Raw genomic sequence first — 22,806 nt, forward strand, 5'->3', positions numbered from 1 at the left:
AGATCGTTTGGCGTAGCCGCGGTGAAATTGTGGAATGCCCTTCGGGCGGAGCTGAGACATATCTCTGATCTCATCCTGTTTAGGAGGAGATTGAAAACACTGCTCTTCCCGAAACTTTAGCTTGCCATTGGCTGCCTTTGTTGTTATGAGTCTGTCAGCGCCAGGATGCCTTTTTAGGTGACAGCTGCGCTTCTATAAATGTAATAAATAAATATATAAATAAATAAAATAACATTAGGTCTCGCCTTGGGGACCTTATAAGTGTTTAGCCAGGATATTGTGCTGCATAACTAAATACTTATGAGGTCCCAAAAGCGAGACCTATTGGCAATGCCAATGCTTGTTTTCCCCAGCAGGCAATACATTTCCCTTTGGAGGAAGTTCTTCCCCTTCATCGCCACCAATTCTTGGCAATTCATTCCCTTTTTGACCTGGGGTGGGGGGAGGATGGTTAGCGGGGGCAGCTGCAGCCCTCGACTGTAATAAATCTTTAACCAAACCAACTTCAGGTTGGGAAACGGTCAGATTTCGCTTTGCGCATGCCCACACACGTACTAGTTTGTGGACCTTAAACGTACAACGCCAACTACGCCTTGTTCTGCCCACTTCCTACCACTTGTGTGACATTTATACCTGGGGATTTTTTAGCACTCATGCCGGAGAAATCAGCAGCAGTAATACCCTTTACTCCTTAAGGATTCCCTTCATGAAGTCCTCAGAGACGTAAATGAATGCATTTTCTGCCGTCAATACGTTTGTGATTCAGGCCCACAGTATTTGTAAAATTCAGATTGCATTTAGGAGCTTCAAAAATACAACAAACCTGTTCCACTTCTTTGTAGACACAATTAGAGAAACTCATTTAGTCTAATTTAATGTTTAGTGAGCCAGATACTCAATTAGAACGTGGCAGATATTCCGTCCACCATATTACAAGTGCTGTATGCTATATTGCACTTGCAGTACAGCGGACGGAGCTTCCTCCATGTTTGTCGTGGAATATTCCGGGGCTTATTTACAAGCCCCTTGTGCCACTTTTGCGGCACTTTTAACATGGGAAAGTGACGCAAAAGGGGCGCAAGGGGCTTGTAAATATGCCCCTCCGTCTGCCAAACTCTAAGGGGCAGATTTATGACGGCCTTGCGCCGCCGGTGCGTCACTTTATTTGACGCAACGGCGGCACAAACAATGCGCCCTATTTACAACGTGACGCATCTAGGAGATGCGTCACGTTGTAAAGCCCTGCGCCATAGGAGGCGTTCCTGTGCAGGGGGGGGCGTTCCTGCGCAGGAACACCTCCTAAAAGTGGCTGAGTGAAATCTATAAGATTTCACTCAGTCACTTTCAGGACAATGCTGCGCCAAAACCCTGCGCCTGCTTGAAGCAGGCGTAGGTCTTGACGCAGCATTGTGGAGATGGGGCACCCCTGAGCCTTGCTGGAGCTGCGTCACGCTTGCGACGCAGCTCCAGCATTGCGCCACCTTTACGGCACAGATGCGTCACGCATCTGTGCCGTTTTTGCCCCATGGTGTGCCGCATTGTAAATGCGGCGCACCATGGGTGGCGGAGCAGCGACGCAGGATGACTGGCGCATCCCTGGGGATGCGCCAGTCATCATAAATCTGCCCCCAAATACGGCTCATAACCTTTATCAGATACTCGGTCGCACAGCAAGACCACATTTTACACGTTTTCTCATAAACAGATTTCAAGATCTCAAGAACAGGTACCTCGCATTAAATGGCTTAAACCAAATAAAATACGTTAATCACAAACTAGTGAAAATGTAATTGTGCTAGGATATTGAGGAAGCTGGATACATTTTTAAATGAATCTGTGGCCAGGGGATGAAATCGCAAGAGGTTTGTTGTGAATATCTGCATTAAACTGAACAGATGCATGCACAGGTTTGTATATTATCAAGAGCAAAGCTGTGAGTCACTCTAGGTATTATTAAGAAAAGATCTCAGAATGACTCTGTATCCTTAAATATACATCATCAGGTTATGTATTAGCAGAATTCTCAAAAAATATTTTTGTGAGTTTATTTTATTATTTATTTATTTATTTGAATTTATAATGCGCAACAGCTACCCGCAGTGGGTTTCCCGGCACAAGGGATAGACTAAAGAAGAACAAGCATTTGCAATGCATAAGGTCTCGCATTAGGAAAGTTTGAGCTATTGGTATTGTAAATGACACATTTGTTATATATGTGTTGGTTTTGAAAAAAGCAAAAATAGCTTTGTCATTTACAATGCCAATAGTTATAACTTGTGACACCTATAGCATTTGTAATGCAATATGTGTTGTATTCACGTGACTTAGATGTATTGATATTACAAATAACAATGGCTTTGAATTTTTTTAATAATTAATACTTAAATAAAAGTTATTGTAATTTATAATGGCAATAGCTTAAACTTTTGTAAATAACTTTTCTGAAGAATATGTTCAGTGTATTTTATTGTGACGAAAATCCAAGAACAGAAGTGAAATACTAACCTCTTTTTGTGACATTTGTAATAAAGCTTGAAACATTGAGAGATCATATTTGACCCAGTTGTTGGTAAATGGTTGCACAGATTGATGCTGTGGTGGGGCTGAGAGATGTTGTGGTGGCGACTAGTGATGCTGTGGCATTCAATGATCCTGTGGTAGCGCATAGTGATGTTGTTGTGGTAGCGCATAGTGATGTTGTTGTGCCCCTTAGTGATGCTGTGGTGATGCGATAGATAGAGTGAGTGGGATAGATAGATAGAGTGAGTGGGATAGATAGATAGAGGGAGGGCGATAGAGAGATTGAGTGAGCGAGATAGATAGGTAGATAGATAGATAGGAGTGAGGGCGATAGATAGCTAGACAGATAGATAGATAGAGTGATGGCGATCAGTATCTAAATAAGTAGATAGAATGAGGGCGATAGATCGATAGAAAGATAGATAGAGTGAGGGCGATAGATAGAGTGAGGGCGATAGATAGATAGCGTGAGGGCGATAGATAGATAGCGTGAGGGCGATAGATCGATAGCGTGAGGGCGATAGATAGAGTGAGGGCGATAGATAGATTGATAGATAGAGTGAGGGCGATTAGATAGATAGAGTGAGGGCGATAGATAGAGTGAGGGCGATAGATAGAGTGAGGGCGATAGATAGATAGCGTGAGGGCGATAGATAGATAGCGTGAGGGCGATAGATAGATAGCGTGAGGGCGATAGATAGATAGCGTGAGGGCGATAGATAGATAGCGTGAGGGCGATAGATAGATAGCGAGGGCGATAGATAGAGTGAGGGCGATAGATAGAGTGAGGGCGATAGATAGAGTGAGGGCGATAGATAGAGTGAGGGCGATAGATAGAGTGAGGGCGATAGATAGAGTGAGGGCGATAGATAGAGTGAGGGCGATAGATAGAGTGAGGGCGATAGATAGAGTGAGGGCGATAGATAGAGTGAGGGCGATAGATAGAGTGAGGGCGATTAGATAGAGTGAGGGCGATTAGATAGAGTGAGGGCGATAGACAGATAGAGTGAGGGCGATTAGATAGATAGACTGAGGCCGATAGAGTGAGGGCGATAGATAGACAGATAGAGTGAGGGCGATAGATAGATAGATAGATAGTTGTGTGTGTGGTTGTGTGTGGTTGTGTGTGTGGTTGTGGTTATGTGTGCGTGGTTGTGTGTGTGGTTGTGTGTGTGTGCTTGTGTGTGTTATGCTTTGTTTTTCTATGTTTTGTTATGCTATGTTTTGTTGTGTTTGGTATGCTATGTTTTGCTAGGCTATGATATGTTTTGTTTTGTTATGCTATGCTATGTTTTGTTACGTTATGTTTTGTTATGCTATGCAATGTTTTGTTTTGTTTTGCTATTCTATGCTTTGTTATGCTATGCTATGTTTTTTTGCTATCCTATGCTTTGTTTTGTTATGCTATGCAATGCTTTGTTGTGTTATGCTATGCAATGCTTTGTTATGCTATGCTATGTTTTGTTATGCTATGTTTTGTTATGCTATGTTTTGTTATGCTATGTTTTGTTATGTTATGCTTTGTTATGCTATGCTATGTTTTGTTGTGTTTGATATGCTATGTTTTGCTATGCTATTATATGTTTTGTTATGCCATGTTTTGTTATGCCATGTTGTGTTATGCCATGTTTTGTTAGGCTATGTTTTGTTTTGCTATCCTATGCTTTGTTTTGTTATGCTATGCTCTGTTTAGTTTTGCTATCCTATGCTATGTTGTGTTTTGTTATGCTATGCTATGTTGTGTTTTGTTATGCTATGCTATGTTGTGTTTTGTTATGCTATGCTATGTTTTGTTATGTTATGCTATGCTATGCTATGTTTTGTTATGCTATGCTATGCTTTGTTATGCTTTGCTATCTTTTGCTATGCTATGCTTTGTTTTGCTATGCTATGTTTTGTTGTGTTTGATATGCTATGTTTTGCTATGCTATTATATGTTTTGCTATGCTATTATATGTTTTGCTATGCTATGTTTTGTTATGCCATGTTTTGTTATGCCATGTTTTGTTATGCCATGTTTTGTTATGCCATGTTTTGTTATGCCATGTTTTGTTATGCCATGTTTTGTTATGCCATGTTTTGTTATGCCATGTTTTGTTAGGCTATGTTTTGTTTTGCTATCCTATGCTTTGTTTTGTTATCCTATGCTATGTTGTGTTTTGTTATGCTATGCTATGTTGTGTTTTGTTATGCTATGCTATGTTGTGTTTTGTTATGCTATGCTATGTTGTGTTTTGTTATGCTATGTTGTGTTTTGTTATGCTATGTTTTGTTATGCTATGCTATGTTTTGTTGTGTTTGTTATGCTATGCTTTGTTATGCTATGCTATGTTGTGTTGTGTTTTGCTATGCTATGCTTTGTTTTGCTATGCTATGTTTTGTTGTGTTGTGTTATGCTATGCTATGTTTTGTTGTGTTGTGTTATGCTATTTTTTGTTATGCTATTTTTTGTTATGCTATTTTTTGTTGTGCTTTATTACGCTATGCCTGGTTATGCTATGCTTGGTTATGCTATGCTTGGTTATGCTATGCTTGGTTATGCTATGCTTGGTTATGCTGTGCTTGGTTATGCTGTGCTTGGTTATGCTGTGCTTGGTTATGCTGTGCTTGGTTATGCTGTGCTTGGTTATGCTGTGCTTGGTTATGCTGTGCTTGGTTATGCTGTGCTTGGTTGTGCTGTGCTTGGTTGTGCTGTGCTTGGTTGTGCTGTGCTTGGTTGTGCTGTGCTTGGTTGTGCAGTGCTTGGTTGTGCTGTGCTTGGTTGTGCTGTGCTTGGTTGTGCTGTGTTTTGCTGTGCTGTGTTTTGCTGTGCTGTGTTTTGCTGTGCTGTGTTTTGCTGTGCTGTGTTTTGCTGTGCTGTGTTTTGCTGTGCTGTGTTTTGCTGTGCTGTGCGGTGTTTTGCTGTGCTGTGTTTTGCTGTGCTGTGCTGTGTTTTGCTGTGCTGTGCTGTGTTTTGCTGTGCTGTGCTGTGTTTTGCTGTGCTGTGCTGTGCTTTGCTGTGCTGTGTTTTGCTGTGCTGTGTTGTGTTGTGTTGTGCTGTGCTGTGCTGTGCTGTGCTGTGCTGTGTTGTGTTGTGTTGTGCTGTGTTTTGCTGTGCTGTGTTGTGCTGTGTTTTGCTGTGCTGTGCTTTGCCGTGCCGTGCCGTGCCGTGCTGTGCTGTGCTGTGTTGTGTTGTGTTTTGCTGTGCTGTGTTTTGCTGTGTTTTGCTGTGCTGTGTTTTGCTGTGCTGTGCGGTGTTTTGCTGTGTTTTGCTGTGCTGTGCTGTGTTTTGCTGTGCTGTGTTTTGCTATGCTGTGCTGTGTTTTGCTGTGCTGTGCTGTGCTTTGCTGTGCTGTGTTGTGTTGTGTTGTGCTGTGCTGTGCTGTGTTGTGCTGTGCTGTGCTGTGTTGTGTTGTGCTGTGTTGTGTTGTGCTGTGTTTTGCTGTGTTTTGCTGTGCTGTGTTTTGCTGTGTTTTGCTGTGCTGTGTTTTGCTGTGCTGTGCGGTGTTTTGCTGTGTTTTGCTGTGCTGTGCTGTGTTTTGCTGTGCTGTGTTTTGCTATGCTGTGCTGTGTTTTGCTGTGCTGTGCTGTGCTTTGCTGTGCTGTGTTTTGCTGTGCTGTGTTGTGTTGTGTTGTGCTGTGCTGTGCTGTGTTGTGCTGTGTTGTGCTGTGCTGTGTTGTGCTGTGCTGTGTTGTGTTGTGCTGTGTTGTGCTGTGCTGTGCTGTGTTTTGCTGTGCTGTGTTGTGCTGTGTTTTGCTGTGCTGTGCTTTGCTGTGCCGTCCTGTGCTGTGCTGTGCTGTGCTGTGTTGTGTTGTGCTGTGCTGTGCTGTGCTGTGTTGTGTTGTGTTTTGCTGTGCTGTGTTGTGTTTTGCTGTGCTGTGTTGTGTTGTGTTTTGCTGTGCTTTGCTGTGCTGTGTTTTGCTGTGCTGTGTTGTGTTGTGTTGTGTTGTGCTGTGCTGTGTTGTGCTGTGCTGTGCTTTGCTGTGCCGTCCTGTCCTGTCCTGTGCTGTGCTGTGCTGTGCTGTGCTGTGCTGTGTTGTGTTTTGCTGTGCTGTGTTGTGTTTTGCTGTGCTGTGTTGTGTTTTGCTGTGCTGTGTTTTGCTGTGCTGTGCTTTGCTGTGCTGTGTTTTGCTGTGCTGTGCTGTGTTTTGCTGTGCTGTGCTGTGTTTTGCTGTGCTGTTTTGCTGTGCTGTGCTTTGCTCTGCTGTGCTGTGTTGTGTTGTGTTTTGCTGTGCTGTGCTGTGTTGTGTTTTGCTGTACTGTGCTGTGTTGTGTTTTGCTGTACTGTGTTGTGTTTTGCTGTGCTGGTAAGGGTATGTGAGGGTGTGTGTGAGGGGGTGTGAAGGTGAGGGTGTGAGGGTGAGGAGGTGTGTGAGGGTGATGAGGTGTGTAAGGGGTGAGGGGGTGAGGGCGTGAGGGTTGTGTTGTGTTGTGTTTTGCTGTGCTGTGTTGTGCTGTGCTGTGTTTTGCTGTGCTGTGCTGTGTTTTGCTGTGCTGTGCTGTGTTTTGCTGTGCTGTGTTGTGTTTTGCTGTACTGTGCTTTGCTGTGCTGTGTTTTGCTGTGTTTTGCTGTGTTGTGTTGTGTTTTGCTGTGCTGTGTTGTGCTGTGCTGTGTTTTGCTGTGCTGTGCTGTGTTTTGCTGTGCTGTGTTGTGTTTTGCTGTGCTGTGTTGTGTTTTGCTGTACTGTGCTTTGCTGTGCTGTGTTTTGCTGTGTTTTGCTGTGTTGTGCTGTGTTTTGCTGTGCTGTGTTGTGTTGTGTTGTGTTGTGTTGTGCTGTGTTGTGCTGTGTTGTGCTGTGCTGTGTTGTGTTTTGCTGTGCTGTGTTTTGCTGTGCTGTGTTTTGCTGTGCTGTGCTTTGCTGTGCTGTCCTGTGCTGTGTTTTGCTGTGCTGTGCTGTGTTGTGTTTTGCTGTGCTGTGCTGTGCTGTGTTTTGCTGTACTGTGCTGTGTTGTGTTTTGCTGTGCTGTGTTGTGTTGTGTTGTGCTGTGCTGGTAAGGGTATGTGAGGGTGTGTGTGAGGGGGTGTGAAGGTGAGGGTGTGAGGGTGAGGAGGTGTGTGAGGGTGATGAGGTGGGTGAGGGGGTGAGGGCGTGAGGGTTGTGTTGTGTTTTGCTGTGCTGTGTTGTGCTGTGCTGTGTTTTGCTGTGCTGTGTTTTGCTGTGCTGTGCTTTGCTGTGCTGTGTTGTGTTTTGCTGTGCTGTGCTGTGTTTTGCTGTGCTGTGCTTTGCTGTGTTGTGCTGTGTTTTGCTGTGTTTTGCTGTGTTGTGCTGTGCTGTGCTGTGTTTTGCTGTGCTGTGTTTTGCTGTGCTGTGTTGTGTTGTGTGCTGTGCTGTGTTGTGTTGTGCTGTGCTGTTTTGCTGTGCTGTGTTTTGCTGTGCTGTGTTTTGCTGTGCTGTGTTTTGCTGTGCTGTCCTGTGCTGTGTTTTGCTGTGCTGTGCTGTGCTGTGTTGTGTTTTGCTGTGCTGTGTTGTGTTGTGCTGTGCTGTGTTGTGTTGTGTTGTGCTGTGCTGTGTTGTGCTTTGCTGTGCTGTCCTGTGCTGTGCTGTGTTTTGCTGTGCTGTGCTGTGTTGTGTTTTGCTGTGCTGTGTTTTGCTGTGCTGTGTTGTGTTTTGCTGTGCTGTGTTTTGCTGTGCTGTGCTGTGTTGTGTTTTGCTCTGTTGTGCTGTGTTGTGTTTTGTTGTGCTGTGTTTTGCTGTGCTGTGTTGTGTTTTGCTGTGCTGTGCTGTGTTGTGTTGTGTTGTGTTTTGCTGTGTTGTGTTGTGTTGTGCTGTGCTGTGCTGTGTTGTGTTTTGCTGTGCTGGTAAGGGTATGTGAGGGTGTGTGTGAGGGGGTGTGAAGGTGAGGGTGTGAGGGTGAGGAGGTGTGTGAGGGTGAGGAGGTGTGTGAGGGGCGAGGGGGTGAGGGCGTGAGGGTGAGTGTCTCCAATGAATGTCACTGCTTCGCCTTCTTTGAAAATGTTCAGTGCTGCAAATAGAGCATGCCGCCGTAATTATCACAGCATGAGGCCCCAAAGTGATAATTATCACAGCATGCAGAGAGCCGCCCCACGCTGCTGGAGCACTCAACTGCACATTAATTATAGTTGAGTGCTCCAGCAGCCTGGGGCGCCTGTTGACATGCTGTGATAAGTGGGTCTCATGCTGTGATAATTGTTGCAGCGCCTGAGGAAGTGGAGACTCCTGCTGGGATAATTGGTCTTGTGGCGCCTCAGGAAGTAGAGTTTCATGCTGGGATAATTGGTCTGGCGGGCTTGCAGCGCCTGACGTACAACAAACGTGCACAAGCTGCTCAACCTTGAAGCTCGTTCACAGACCTGGGTCGGCTCGTGCCCAGGTCTGTATCGGGCTCGTTCACAGCTGTTACTCCCTTGACAGGGAGGAAGGTGACTATAGTCTCGCTGGCGGGAGCGCTTCGCGCTCCAACGCCAGCTCGACCTAAAAAAGGACACAACAAGAGTACCATAAGTCAGACAAAGCAGCATAAAGAACTATTGAAAGAGCAAAGTTTAATTGAACTAAAAGCAAGGGCTCTAAATGAGGCTGGATTGTATTAGGAGCAGCACTGTTTATGGGTTTAGATATTACCAGAGGAAAGGCTACAGCAAGACTGGGTGTTTATTTGCAGCACAGCTTTGAGTGAGTCTAAGTAGATGTTAACAGAAGATTTTTGTGAAAGTCTCAGATTTAAAAGGGACAGAACTCTGAGTGAGTTAGTGTACCATTAAACGGCGGTTGTCAGATGACCAGCCGCCATCACAGTGGAATTGAGACCGGCTAACAAGGAGTCGGCAGTCCCACCCACCATATAACGATTAGATCACTGTGAAGGCGGTCATAAGCTGCCTTTTTCTACTGTGGCTTGTGTTGGCCCAGGAAAAGGGCCATAGCACAAGCCACAGTAGAAAAAAGGCAGTTTGTGCACATCCATGCACCGTGTGCCAGGCATGGATGCGTGGGGATGTGTTGGGGGCAATACATGTGCCCCCCACTCCACTTAGCAGTGGCCTATGGGGGAAAGGGGCCCTGCTTGGGGCCCCCAAAGTCTGTTTTCATCTGCCTTTTCATGGTGGTGTGACTGCCATCAAATGGCCTTCAGGAAGAGACATCATGAACAGCTGCCCCAACTGGATCAGTAGATACTGTAAGAAGCGGCGGTCCGTCCACCTAGATACAAGGATCCGATCTCCTGCATCTTAATGCGGCGGTCGGCCCAAAGGGCTGGCTGTAAGTGGGATTGCCACCAATGGCCTACCGGTGGCGGTCTATACCAGCATCGTAATGATACCCTCAGTGAGGATGGTCAATAAGGAAAGAAGACTGAGTAAATCAGAGCACGATCACAACTTTAATGTGAGACTGAGCATTAACAAGGAAAGCTCTGAGTGAGTGTGTAGTTTAGTTTAGAGACAAGAGCGTTGAGTGACTCTAGAAAACGTCAGAGCTCTTGGTGAAATACAGTTGGGTATAAACAACAAAGCTTTACATGATTCTGGGTATCATTAATAGAAGATCTATTGTACACTCAGGGGTAAAACGTTTACAGTTTTATAATAGAAAAGAACAAGAGCATATTATAGGCTAAAAAAACTAAGCCTTGCAGAGACTTTTAACAGAGGACAAACGAACAGGAAAAATCTCAAAAGGCTGTTTTTGCTACTCCCTACTCTGGAATCATAATAGGATGTTCTCAATGAATTTAACAAGATCTTATAATTCTAATATTATTTTTTTTCCATAAAACCTTTACTTCAAACCAAAATTGTTGAAAAGACTTTATTTTGCTTCAAAATATTGTAAGGCCATTTTCCGTAACCAGTTATCGATTAGTATTGTGTAAACCCAATATTTAAAGATACACTGTAGCACTGCACAGTACTACTATGGCACATTATTTGTACTGGCCACGTATTGCTACTGGTTACAGCTTTATTCCTGCCACATGTTCTTTAAATGCTTTTCTTGATACTTATGTCATTGTTAACTGATATAAATTGCAACATTATTGTTCCTCATGTAAAGCGTTCTGTTTCCTTCGGGTCTAGCCAGCACTATATATTAACTCATTAATTTAAATTTGTTCCCATTGAGTACTCTTTCTCTCTTTGTCTACTTCCCTAGCTCCTATCTCCTCTCCCCTGAATCTCTCACCTTGCCTGCTAGTCTGTCTAGCCCCCTGTCCTTTGTGCCCTTTGACTAAGCACTCCTTCCCCCTTGTTGGGGAAAGATCCAATATTTATACTCTGGAGTCTCAGCAAACCCGCTGAGAGAGTCTACTGCGCCAAGGGAGCCACTCACATCAGAGGTATGGTATGGCACCCCTTGCCAAAGCACTCCCTCTCCCCTTTTTGGTGAAGGATTCAGTATGTAGGCCTTGGAGTCTCAGAGACCCCTCTGAGAGAGTCCACTGCGTAAAGGGAACCTCCGACAACAGAGATAGAGAAGTGATACCACTTCCCCTGGTATCACAGCTTACTGGACTTTGGACGTTGCTTTGACTCGTCTACCGTTTTGTGTCCCCGTCGCCCTTCCCCTCCTCTTTCCATGCTGTGTCCGTCACCGTCCTCTTCTCTTTTCCCCCTCATTACCCCTCCCCTGAATCTTTCCCCTTGCCTGCTTTTCCCTTACGTATTTGTGCTTATTGTTTTCTCAACCTTACAAGTAACTATGTTGCCATGCTCTAATAACTGTGTAACCATGTAACCTGTAACTATGATCTGATGCTCATGTAAAGCGCTCTGATACCTCCGGGTCTAGCCAGCGCTATATAAAACCTTTAAAATAAGAAAAATAAAAAATAAATTACTCTCAGCTTTCAACTCCAATACACAAAGACACACTTCCACTTTTTCGGCTTCTTCACAAGACTCACTCGTTTAGTAACTTCGGGAATATATAAACCCAATAAGCTGATGCAACGGGCCAGTAGACCCAATCTAAAAATTCTTCCAGTCCACTGGAGATCATGGTGCCCATGTAGATGGGGCAGAACCCCTCAGGAAGAGGGGAGAGTTGGAAAAGCTGAGAGCTGAGGTGGGACCTGCTTTGACTCTCCTAGAGTATATTGGCGGTCTGGTCACAGGAGTTGGTTGACATAACAAGGTGCATCATTGAAAACTGCATTAGAATTTTCCTCAATGTATGCGAGGTACCTTCCAACTCATGGGGTGACTTGGCCAGACAGTGATGTCTCACGTTTGTTGCATCAGTGATCGGTGCAGCCCAGAGGATATTCAGAATGAGGGCCAGAATTTGGGTTCAATGTCACACCGGAGTGTTGAAAAAGCCCAAGTGTGGGGTGTTTCAAATTGACACTTTTTATGCTGTGGCGTGGGCTCTGACTAGCTATGATCGGAAAAGAACAGCAGAGAGGGCCCACCCAAGTTCTCAAGTGTTAGAAATGGGATTTTTGGTTGACTAGGGCTTGCGCCTAAGCCAGACAGAAACCACCACTCTAGTCAGGAAAAGGTGCTTACACACTGAAGATAACCACTGCTCACCCCCCTTGGTAGCTTAGCACGAGAAGTCAGGCTTTTCCCAGAGGCAATGTGTAAAGCGTTTGAGCAACAAACTCACACAACAGCGACACACTAGGCCCCCTACAAAAGAAACTCCACACAAGGTTATATAAAAATAGCTTTTGTATTATCCATAACACATTAGAATCATTATCACATATATAAACCTTGCCAACTGGCACCAGGTAATAATTTACAGGGGATTATGTACATGACAGGGCCAATCAGGCCACTGTCAGAACCTTTAGAAAGCACACGTAACAAATATAAAACAACGAGTAACTACTGGCAAAATACTGTACTCAGCATTATCACAAGCAACATAAACACCTCATGTCTGCATCACATTTGGCATAGACACAGTATGCACCATCATTTTAGGCATAAACACATTATTCATTAGGCATCACATTGTGCATTAGGCATCACACTAGTGTTAAGCATCATATTAGAGCCATGCGCCCTACCAATTCACAAAAGTGACCCCCAGCCAGCTGGTCTTCCTGGGGGCCAAAATGCCCTCAGTCCCAAATGTCAGGGCCTCAAATTATGGGACCTTCCAATTGGCCCTCTGGCTGCCTTGGCAGCGAAACCAATGTGCGTAATGCACTGGGGCGGGGGAGTATATCTCACTACTCCCATGTTATAAAAAAAATAAACATGCCCCGTCGTAGCAGCTGCCTGCACTCACACAGTGCAGCTGGAGAAATGAACCTTGACACTAACCTGCCTCCTTAGCCCCCCTCACCTTGACTCCAATGCTGGGCCTCAACTCGGCCCGCCCAAAAAATAAATGTTGACACCAACAGTGTATTTTATGGGTCCCTCTCTCCGGACTCCGCGTGGTGCAGAAATCAGACCCAAAACCCTTGGGCGCCACCTAAAGCCTTTGGGAAGCCCCTCCATACCGGGGCTCCATTTGCTAGTGCTCCCCTGCAAGCCCCACTCCCCGGGGCTTCTGGTAGACTCCTCCGGTCTTCCTCTTTGGGCACAAGCTCCGGGGCCGTCTGCTCTCATCACGTCGGCTCCGCTCACGGAGGGAGGGAATGCAGAAAGGAGCCAAGTGGAGCCCGCGAGGCTCCGGTCCTTCCCCTGGGAGCCTACGTCGCTCTGATCCCCCTCTCCGGCGTTGGAGCAATCGGGGAAACTCCGTCTTCCTCTGGCTGGTGTGCGGGGCTCTCCTCAGTGCACGGGAGCCCAGCCCATGCTCAGGCACGAGACACCTGACTTCCAGTCTTCGCGCTACCTTTTCGGCCCCCGCCTACAACCAGGCAACTTGCCTGGCTTCCGGGTCATGCGTGCGGTGATCCGGTGCACAATTACGGAGTAGGCTCCCGCTTTTCAGGGCATAGATGCGGGGTAGGCTCCCACTCCATTCCTATGCAGTAGGGGGAATCCCCACACCGGGATTCTCTCAGGACGAAGGGCAGCTCAGGGCCGTCGGGATCCCAAAAAGTTCAGGGATAACCCTACAAAAAGGGCCAAGTCCAACACAAACATCGATGTTTTACAATAAGTGAGAGGTAAGAACCATATAGAAGAGTGAGTAGCTTGCCTAAAATCTAAGTTGAGGCATACGTACAGATTCTCATGAAGTAGCAGTCGAGACAGACCTGTCAACTGCAATGCATCATTGCATTAATGACAACTCCTGTAGAACCATTGGATCCCGCCGGTTATGACTCTGTGAAGGTTACAGATTCAAAGATACCAGACCCCTGGGCCCATTCATGTTAGATGGACTTTGTAAAGTGCGCAGCTACTCAATTAAGTGTCCCATCGCTGGGCATGATGACAGTTTACCGCTGTGCAGTAGTGACCCCCGAACCGAGCGCTAAAGCTGAAACAACCAAGTTTTCAGTGATTTCGGGAATACCAGAAGATCCTGAGTCATCCTTAATTCCACAGGCAAGTTATTCCACATTTTCGCCGCTTGCACCTGGAAGGAGCGTCCCCAAATCCGTGCTCTGAAGTATCTGGGGGTTCATGCCAGTTGAAGTGCCGTAGACCTACGTGTGCGGTGGGGGTGAAAGAATTGGACTCTCTTTGCAATGTACCCAGCGCCAATGCCGTGGAGGGCCTTAAAAGCTAGAACCATGGCCTTAATTTGGACCTCTGTGACACCTTAGCCAACTTCTTCCACCGCAAGATCGCAGACATCCAATTTAACACCCAGACCCCCAACAGCTGCTGACACTTCAGACTCCCCGCCCCCAACCACACCGGCCTCCTGCTCTCCTGGAACCACGTCAACGATGACGACACGATCAAAATCATGAACACCATCAACTCCGACTCACCATCCAACCCCTGGCCTCAACACAGTGAGTAGCCAAAATATCGAAAATAAAATATCGACCTACAATAATATCGATGTTTTAATTTCGATGGGACAGAATATCGACCCTAAGGTAAGTAAGATCGATGTTTTTAATATCGAAGTTAGTAATATTGATATCAAATATATCGATGTTACTAATATCGATGTAAGTAATATCGAAGTTAGTAATATCAATAACAAATATATCAATGTTACTAATGTCGATATTTGTATTGCTTTCATGTATTTTATTAATAATTGTATATGTATATGTTAATTTTGTGTTTTAGTACCGTAGCAGGTTGTATGTTTATAGGGGAATAGGGTGGGAAGTAATTTAATTATAGTAAATTAATGATTCATTTTTATGAATTATAAATACATTTAATTAATTTTAGTGTTTAAGTTCTTTAGCGGGTTGTGGGTTTATAGGGGAATAGGGTGGGAAGTAATTTAAATGTAATTAAGTAATAATTTATTTTTATCAATTGGTATTGATCATTATATTATTGTTAATTAATTATTAATTGGTAAATCATTTTTATTAATTGGTCATTAATTTGTATTGATTAATTGATAATTAAGTTAAGTAGATTATTTCATTATTGGAGTGGGCTGTGTGTTCATAGGGGAATAATGTTAGAAGTATTTGAAATTTAATTAAGTAATTATTAAATTATTGTTAGGTATTGATAATTAATGTATTGCACATTAATTATGAATTGCTAATTATTTAAAATTATAATTTTTTGTTTATGAATATTATTTTATTGTTGTTTAATCAATAATTGGTAATTAAGGGGGTCGATTCCTATTCGGGAAACTAATCCGTACGACGATTCGTATTCGTAGCCCGTTCCGTACTAATCGTACAAATCCATCCGAATTGCGTAGTACGATCCGTAGGAAAAAAATACGGCCGTATCTTTGAGAACCGTGCGAAAAACAAGGGGAAATCCGTATGATACGACCCTCACGGTGAACCGTACAAATCGTAAACTTGCTGTACGACCCGACAAGTATGATCCGGACCGGGGAACGAGAATGCGATTCGTACGGAAAACGCCATATGAGCAATTCGTACGGAGAACCACACAATCACATACACACGTACCCCTGCAATCATGGGGGTACGTACCGTACCCCTAAGCACCATACCCCTAAGCACCATACCCCTACGCACCGTACCCCTATGCACCGTACCCCTGCAATCATGGGGTGTACTCGCGTACCCGGGGGGGTCCGTTTCGTACGCAGGTCGACTCGAAATCTGCTTTTACGGACGTTTTGGGCTCCCGTATAAAAAGAGTTGTACGGAGTGTTGACGTGACGTATCGTACTTGCTGGGTCATAAAAAGCTGCTTCAATCCATACGGACGTCGCGTACTGCGTGTTCCGAATGTGGTTTGTACGGATTTTTGAGTCGTATGGTCTTTCGTACGATTCGTACGGAGATCTGCTTTGGGTTCAGATCGTACTTCATCGTACGTATGGGGACGTTTAATGTGTACAATTCGTACGGGAAATATGCTTCGTATGGCTATTCGTAGGGGATTTTACCGAATCGGAATCGACCCATTATAAAATATTATATATTGATATTTTTAATGAATATATTAATAAGTAATTTTTAATTGGTAATTAATTGTAATAATTAATATTTTTGGGTATACATCAATATTTATTTGTTCAATATTTGTTAATTGGTATTTACTTTTTAATAATTAATATTTTCTTGTTATTACATTTTAAAAACATGTTTAATTGTTAATTTTTATAAATTATTATTTATTGGCATTTATTATTAATTTATTGTTAATTAATCATTCATTGGCTATTATGTTTTTAATTATTTTGGGGTATTTGTAAATAGTTTATAGTTATTTAATAATTAATTCATTAATAATTTTTAAATATTTTAATTATTTTTAAGTATGTTCTTTTTAACTTCTACGCTACCCAACACTTTCCCTACTGTTGCACTCACTGGAGTTGCAATAGTAATTTTTACCCCTACGCTACCCAACACTTTCCCTACTGTTGCACTTACTGGAGTTGGAATAGTAATTTTTACCCCTACGTTATCCAACACTTTCCCTACTGTTGCACTCTCTGGAGTTGGAATAGTAATTTTTACCCCTACGCTATCCAACACTTTCCCTACTATTGCACTCACTGGAGTTGCAATAGTCATTTTTACCCCAACGCTATCCAACACTCCCTACTGTTGCACTCTCTGGAGTTGGAATAGTAATTTTTACCCCTACGCTACCCAACACTTTCCCTACTGTTGCACTTACTGGAGTTGGAATAGTAATTTTTACCCCTACGTTATCCAACACTTTCCCTACTGTTGCACTCTCTGGAGTTGGAATAGTCATTTTTACCCCTACGCTATCCAACACTTTCCCTATTGTTGCACTCACTGGAGTTGCAATAGTCATTTTTACCCCAACGCTATCCAACACTCCCTACTGTTGCACTCTCTGGAGTTGGAATAGTAATTTTTATCCCTACGCTATCCAACACTTTCCCTACTGTTGTACTCTCTGGAGTTGGAATAGTAATTTTTAACCCTACACTATCCAACACTTTCCCTACTGTTGCAATCTCTGGAGTTGGAATAGTCATTTTTACCCCTACGCTATCCAACACTTTCCCTATTGTTGCACTCGTTGGAGTTGAAATATTAATTTTTTACCTCTACGCTATCCAACATTCTCCTTACTTTTTAAAATGTGTTTTACATATTTAATTTTTATTTATGTTATTATTTTATGTGTATAGATGTATTTGTAATTCATATTTTTACTTATGTTATTAAAATATTTATTAAAAGTTATTAATAAGTAAGTATATATATTATATGTATATGTTGAATTATTGTTTTAAATAAATTATGTATATTAATTATTACTTTTAAATATAAAACATTTTTACTATGTTTAATATATTTCTAAGTATTATTTAATTTATTTTACATATTTTTTTATTTAAAAAAACAATCTTTTTTTATAAAGATATTTTTGACATCGATATTTGTTTTCTGATATTATTGTACTTACCATGTTGGAGATAGGATGTCGATATTGTTGACATCGATATTTTTGTATGTCGATATTTTGTCTTTCGATATTTTGTCAGACATTCCCTCAACACATCTTCAACAAACCAAGCTCCATCATCGCACCCCAACTCCGGAAGATAATCAACAGGCCTTCAAGACCGCCTCTTTCCCGGAGAGCTGGAAACACGCCGAGATTAAAGCCACACTCAAGAAACCCAAGGCGGACCCAAAGGACCTCAAGAACTTCCGGCCCATCTTCCTGCTCCTGTTCCCTGCGAAAGTCATCGAGAAGATGGTCAACAGGCAACTGACCTGCTTCCTCGAGGACAACAACATTCTGGACTTGTTCCAATCCGGATTCCGCAGCAACCCCAGCACTGAAACCGCCCTCCTCACCGCCACCAATGACATCAGGGCCCTGCTGGACAATGGCGAAACCGCGGCCCTCATCCTCCTGGACCTCTCAGCCGCCTTCAATACTGTCTCCCACCACACCCTACGCGCACGCCTCCACGACACAGGGATCCGCAACAAAACCTTGGACTGGATCACCTCCTTCCTCACACAGAGAGTCTGCCTCCCAACTTTCTGATCCAAAGTCACCAAACTCATCTGCGGCGTACATCAAGGATCATCCCTCAGCCCGATCCTTTTTAACGTCTACATGGCACCACTCGCCAACATCATCCGTTCGCATGGCCTCAACATCATCTCATATGCCGACGAAACCCAGCTGATCCTCTCTCACCAAGCACCTCCCACCGCCAAAACCAACATCCACGAAGGAATGAAGACCGTCTCCGAATGGATGAAGAACAGCTGCCTGAAACTGAACTCAGACAAGACGGATGTCCTCATCCCCCGCTCCACCCCTTCCGCCTGGGATGACTCCTGCTGGCCGGCCACGCTGGGAGCTGCTCCAACTCCCACTGACCATGCACGCAACCTGGGGTTCATCCTGGACTCTGCACTCTCAATGACCCAGCAAGTCAATGCCATCTCCTCCTCCTGCTTCAACACCCTCTGCATGCTTCGCAAGATCTACAGATGGCTCCCCACCGGACCCAGATGGACGGTCATCCAGGCCCTCGTCAGCAGCAGGCTGGACTACGGCAGCACTCTCTACGCGGGAACCACAGCCAAACTCTAGAAAAGACTTCAACTCATATAGCACGCCTTATCCTCGACATCCCCGCCACATCAATGCCCACCTGAGAGACCGGCACTGACTCCCCGTCAACAAGAGGATCACCTTCAAGCTCCTCACTCACACTCACAAAGCAGTCCACAAAGCTGGACCAGCATACCTCAACAAACAACTCACCTTCTACACCCCGAACAGCCAGCTTTGCTCAGCTGACTTTGCCCTTGCCACCATTCCACGCATTCACCGAACGACCACCGGCAGCAGATCATTCTCCCACCTCGCCGCCAAGATATGGAATTCCCTATGGAATTGCTCATTCCCATCCACTCAAGTCAGACTCAGGACCTGCTGACCTTCAGGAGACTTCTCAAAACATGGCTGTTTGAGCAGTAGCAGCACCACCCCCCACCCCCTCCCTCTTTAGCGCCTTGAGATCCTCACAGGTGAGTAGTGCACTCTATAAATGTTTGATTTGAAAGCATTTTCAAACCCCTGTGCGTTTGTTATAGAGATTTGTACCGGAAGGTTCCAGAAATATTTCAAAGGTACTACATGACAAGACCTCTGATTTTATGGAATCTTGAGCTTCTTAACTGTACAAAAAATTGAGATATGGTGGGCAAGCCTTCTCCATTTTGGCCACCAAGGCTTGCAAAGATATATTTCTGAGTTTAGGATTGGACGATAATGATCTTTAAATAATTAGATCTCCAAAAACCCTACTGTTCCAGTTCTAGGTTTAGGTTAGCTTCTGCATTTGAAGTACGGTACAAACAACATAAAATTGCAGATAGATACTAAGGGCCCTATTCGGATGGCGGGGGCGATCAGCCCGCCATCTCTGCCAGAATGACCCCCCACCATATTATAATGGCTGGGGGGTCCGCGGTGGACGGAACGACCATTTGCCGCTTTTCCGCCGGGTCGACATGTCGACTGGGTGGAAAAGGGTTCTATATGGTGGCGGTGTCTTTCAGACACCGCCAGCCATATTACAATGTGCTAATGTGAATGCCTTTCTGTGGCGGCAGGCATGTGGAGTCTGCTTTGGGAGCCCCCTGTGGGCCTCCATGGACTCCAGGGGGGTAGGGTGCACATGGCTGCCTTTCAAAGAACAACGTGGCAGGCACCGCGCGGTGCCTGTCACATTGTGCTTTGAAATGCACAAAATGTATTTTTAGCATTGCGGCGGGCTGTGCTTTAAGCACCTCCCGCCGCAATGTTAAAAATCCTAATTGCCCCCACAGGACCCCCTCCCTTATGGCGGGCAGTCCCTTTCACCGTGAAGATGGTGGGTGGACAAAGTCCGCTCGCCATCCTAATGGGGCCCTAAGATTGAAAAAAGCAAACTTAGTGAAAAGTGTGCCCAGATGGAATATAAAACAAAATGGAAGGAAGGCTCCCTAAAGGGTTGAGCTTCCATTGTGGAGATGCTAGCACCTAGTACATGCAAGAAACATGATAACAGCAACTAAATGCCCAAAACCACTGGGCTCTTGTGTAAAGTACCAATCCCGATTACCAATCTGACAAGAATACACACAGTAAAATATCATAATTTGGTATAACCCTTTACAAATGAGATTTGCTATGCAAAATATCTAACAAAATTGCAAGTCGTGGCACAAATACTTGAGGAGACCTCACCCCTCACTAACAGCCAGCAGTGTGCATGGTGGAATAATAACTGAGCCCATTGGGTTTACTGTCCAAACAATTTAGAGGGTGGAACATGTTGGGATGTGGTTTATAAATAGTGTCTGGGGTGATTGGCTGTCAATGGTATGGCTGCCTGTTGAAGAATCTTGCACAATGAAGATGCAAAACCACAAATAATTTAATTTCAGGTGATAATCCAACAAAACAGATCTCAGAAATGGGCTAAAAGAAATGTCACAGAGAACTAAGGGCCATATGTACTAACATTAGGAATATTGAGTTCCTAATTGCAATTTGAAGAGAATCGCAATTAGGCAATCAGTATTTCTAATGTATGGAACTATTTTGAGTTTCATTAGCGATTTCTTGTGGGTCGCAAATAGACCTTCCCTATGCATATTAATGAGGTAGGTTGCAATTTGCGACCCATTATGAATCACAGCCATCACAGTAATGGTGGCCTGAGGTCAGGAGACCACCATGTCTGTGATTTATTTAAAATATGTGATTTTTTTTTTTATGTACAACGGTTCCCTTAAAGGAAAACGGGATGCATTTAAAAAGAAGGAATGAAAAATTAGACCACTGCCTGCTCTTAAAAAGTATTTGTTTTCCATTCTCAATGGGGAAGGGGCCCCAGAGGTCCCTTCCCAGTTGTGAATGGGTTACCACTTTCTTTGAGGAGTCATAAAAAAATTAATGTTTCGCGACCGTAATTCGATCACAAACATTCATACATCCCATTCAGATTCGGTATTTGGTAGGAACGCCCTTAAAACCGCCATTCCAAATAAACAAATCGCAAACACAAATTGCAATTTGGTAACGTGTTACTGAATCACAGTTTGTGTTTTATGCATATGTAAAAGCATTTGTGTGGTTGGAAATGGCCCGATCAGCTATTTTCGGCCGCACAAATATTTGGTCAATGTGGCCTATAAAAGTTCAATTGTACTGTCAACTTCTGTCAATACAATTCTAGTAATTCAATAAATATCATATTTTATTTAGTTTTGCAAATAGGCTCAAGTTTTAATCTATAATTGAAGCTCTGCTGAGAAATTGGAAATATGCATCTAATTCCTACAGATATTATTTATAGGATCATTTTCGGCCTGCCAAAATATACCTCCCTGGCTCAACTCAGACTAGAGTTCGGTGGTCAGAAGCAGTCTCTTGCAAGACAGGGGCGTACATAATCACGTGGGACAAAATCAGGAAAGCTAAACAGGGGACTTTAAATAGCTTACTATGGTCGGAATTGCAGTGAAATCCAGCCTCGCAAGCTGCTAAGTACTTGGAAAAAAGCCTGGTAAATCTAGGCATACAGGAACTGTGGAATACCTCTACTAATCATACCACAGTCAAAAGGCTGGTAAAGAAAACAACGAAGTATCTTTCATGGATTGAAGATAAGGCGACAGTTGCCAAGAGGTCACACGGATGGTTTGTCTTAAACTCCTACCCTCAACAAGGCCAACAGAGTTATCTCGACCTGGGATACTCAAGGACTACAAAATTGAAGTTTTTAAAATTCAGACTGGGCCTGTTACCCTGCAGAGCCCATCTCCCTCATTGGCTGAGGGACAAAGGGAGCTGCCTCTGCCCTTTATGTAGCAAGGCAAAGGAGGATATGCCACATTTGCTGTGTTCCTGCGACAAATTGACAGAGGAAAGGAAACACATGCTGAAATTTTTGTTCAACCAACGAGGAATACGTACTCGAAGGCATGCAGTTCTTGCTTGCTTCACTCCTGACGATCCGCAGTTAAACTGCAGCTTTGTGAAGTTCATGAAGGAGGTGGAGAAAAAGATGAAGAAACTAGAATCTTCACCTAACTTGCTGCTTCTTGACTAGGCTGAACCACATTTTAAAATGTCTAATATTATTAAACCTATGAAGGCGGTGGAAAGAGGACATTGGAGCCCAACCTTTCTCTTTAAGCCTACAAAGAGAAATTAAGTCAAGATGAACATTATTGTAAAATAGTATTTAAAAATGAATTATATCGTTTTATATGCAATATTAAGTATACGATGAAAATGTACAGTACGTATATGTATTTTTTTTTTAAATGGAGATGTTGCAACGGTTTTTAGTAACTATGCAAATAAAATTTCATTTCATTTCATTACAGATATTATTTCCAGGTGAAGAAAAATCTTGAATGCCGCATTCTTGCATTACCTGTACTTCCAGATTTGGCCAGAAACACTATTCATTTGAATCAGGAATTACACTTCCTGCACATGTCTGTTAACATCTGGCTTTTCACAGCCCTGGAATGATATTCTGGCTAGTGGGGAAAAAGTAGACGGTGTTGTTAAATCAACCCATCTTGGATAACAATGGACAGGGCTTTAAGTGACAGACAAGAAAGACTCATAACTTCTTTTCTGTACACTTTAGGATAAATTCAACAATGTCATATTGTGGGATTTATCAATACAGTTCTCCTAAGTCCTTGAATGATGTTTAATTCCTAGCAATATTTATGCGTTCATAAATATTGCAATGTTATCCTATGTGGCTGGGGATCTACAATGGGGAAAGTAAATTGTGTAATTCTCAGTCATCATGGCATATAAAACATCATTT

General features: G+C 43.7%; 1 protein-coding gene across 1 annotated transcript in view; it reads left to right on the top strand.

Moving 5' to 3' along the window:
• Positions 1–22,496, top strand: part of LOC144762128 (estradiol 17 beta-dehydrogenase 5-like) — a 167,021-nt gene extending 144,525 nt beyond the window's left edge. The window contains exon 10 of the mRNA XM_078647268.1: positions 22,346–22,496. Within this exon, the coding sequence (XP_078503394.1) occupies positions 22,346–22,496 (151 nt within the window). The remainder of the gene's footprint in view (positions 1–22,345) is intronic.
• Positions 22,497–22,806: the final 310 nt, after the last annotated feature.

This window comes from Lissotriton helveticus, chromosome 1_1 (assembly GCF_964261635.1).
Source record: "Lissotriton helveticus chromosome 1_1, aLisHel1.1, whole genome shotgun sequence".
NCBI lineage: Eukaryota > Metazoa > Chordata > Amphibia > Caudata > Salamandridae > Lissotriton > Lissotriton helveticus.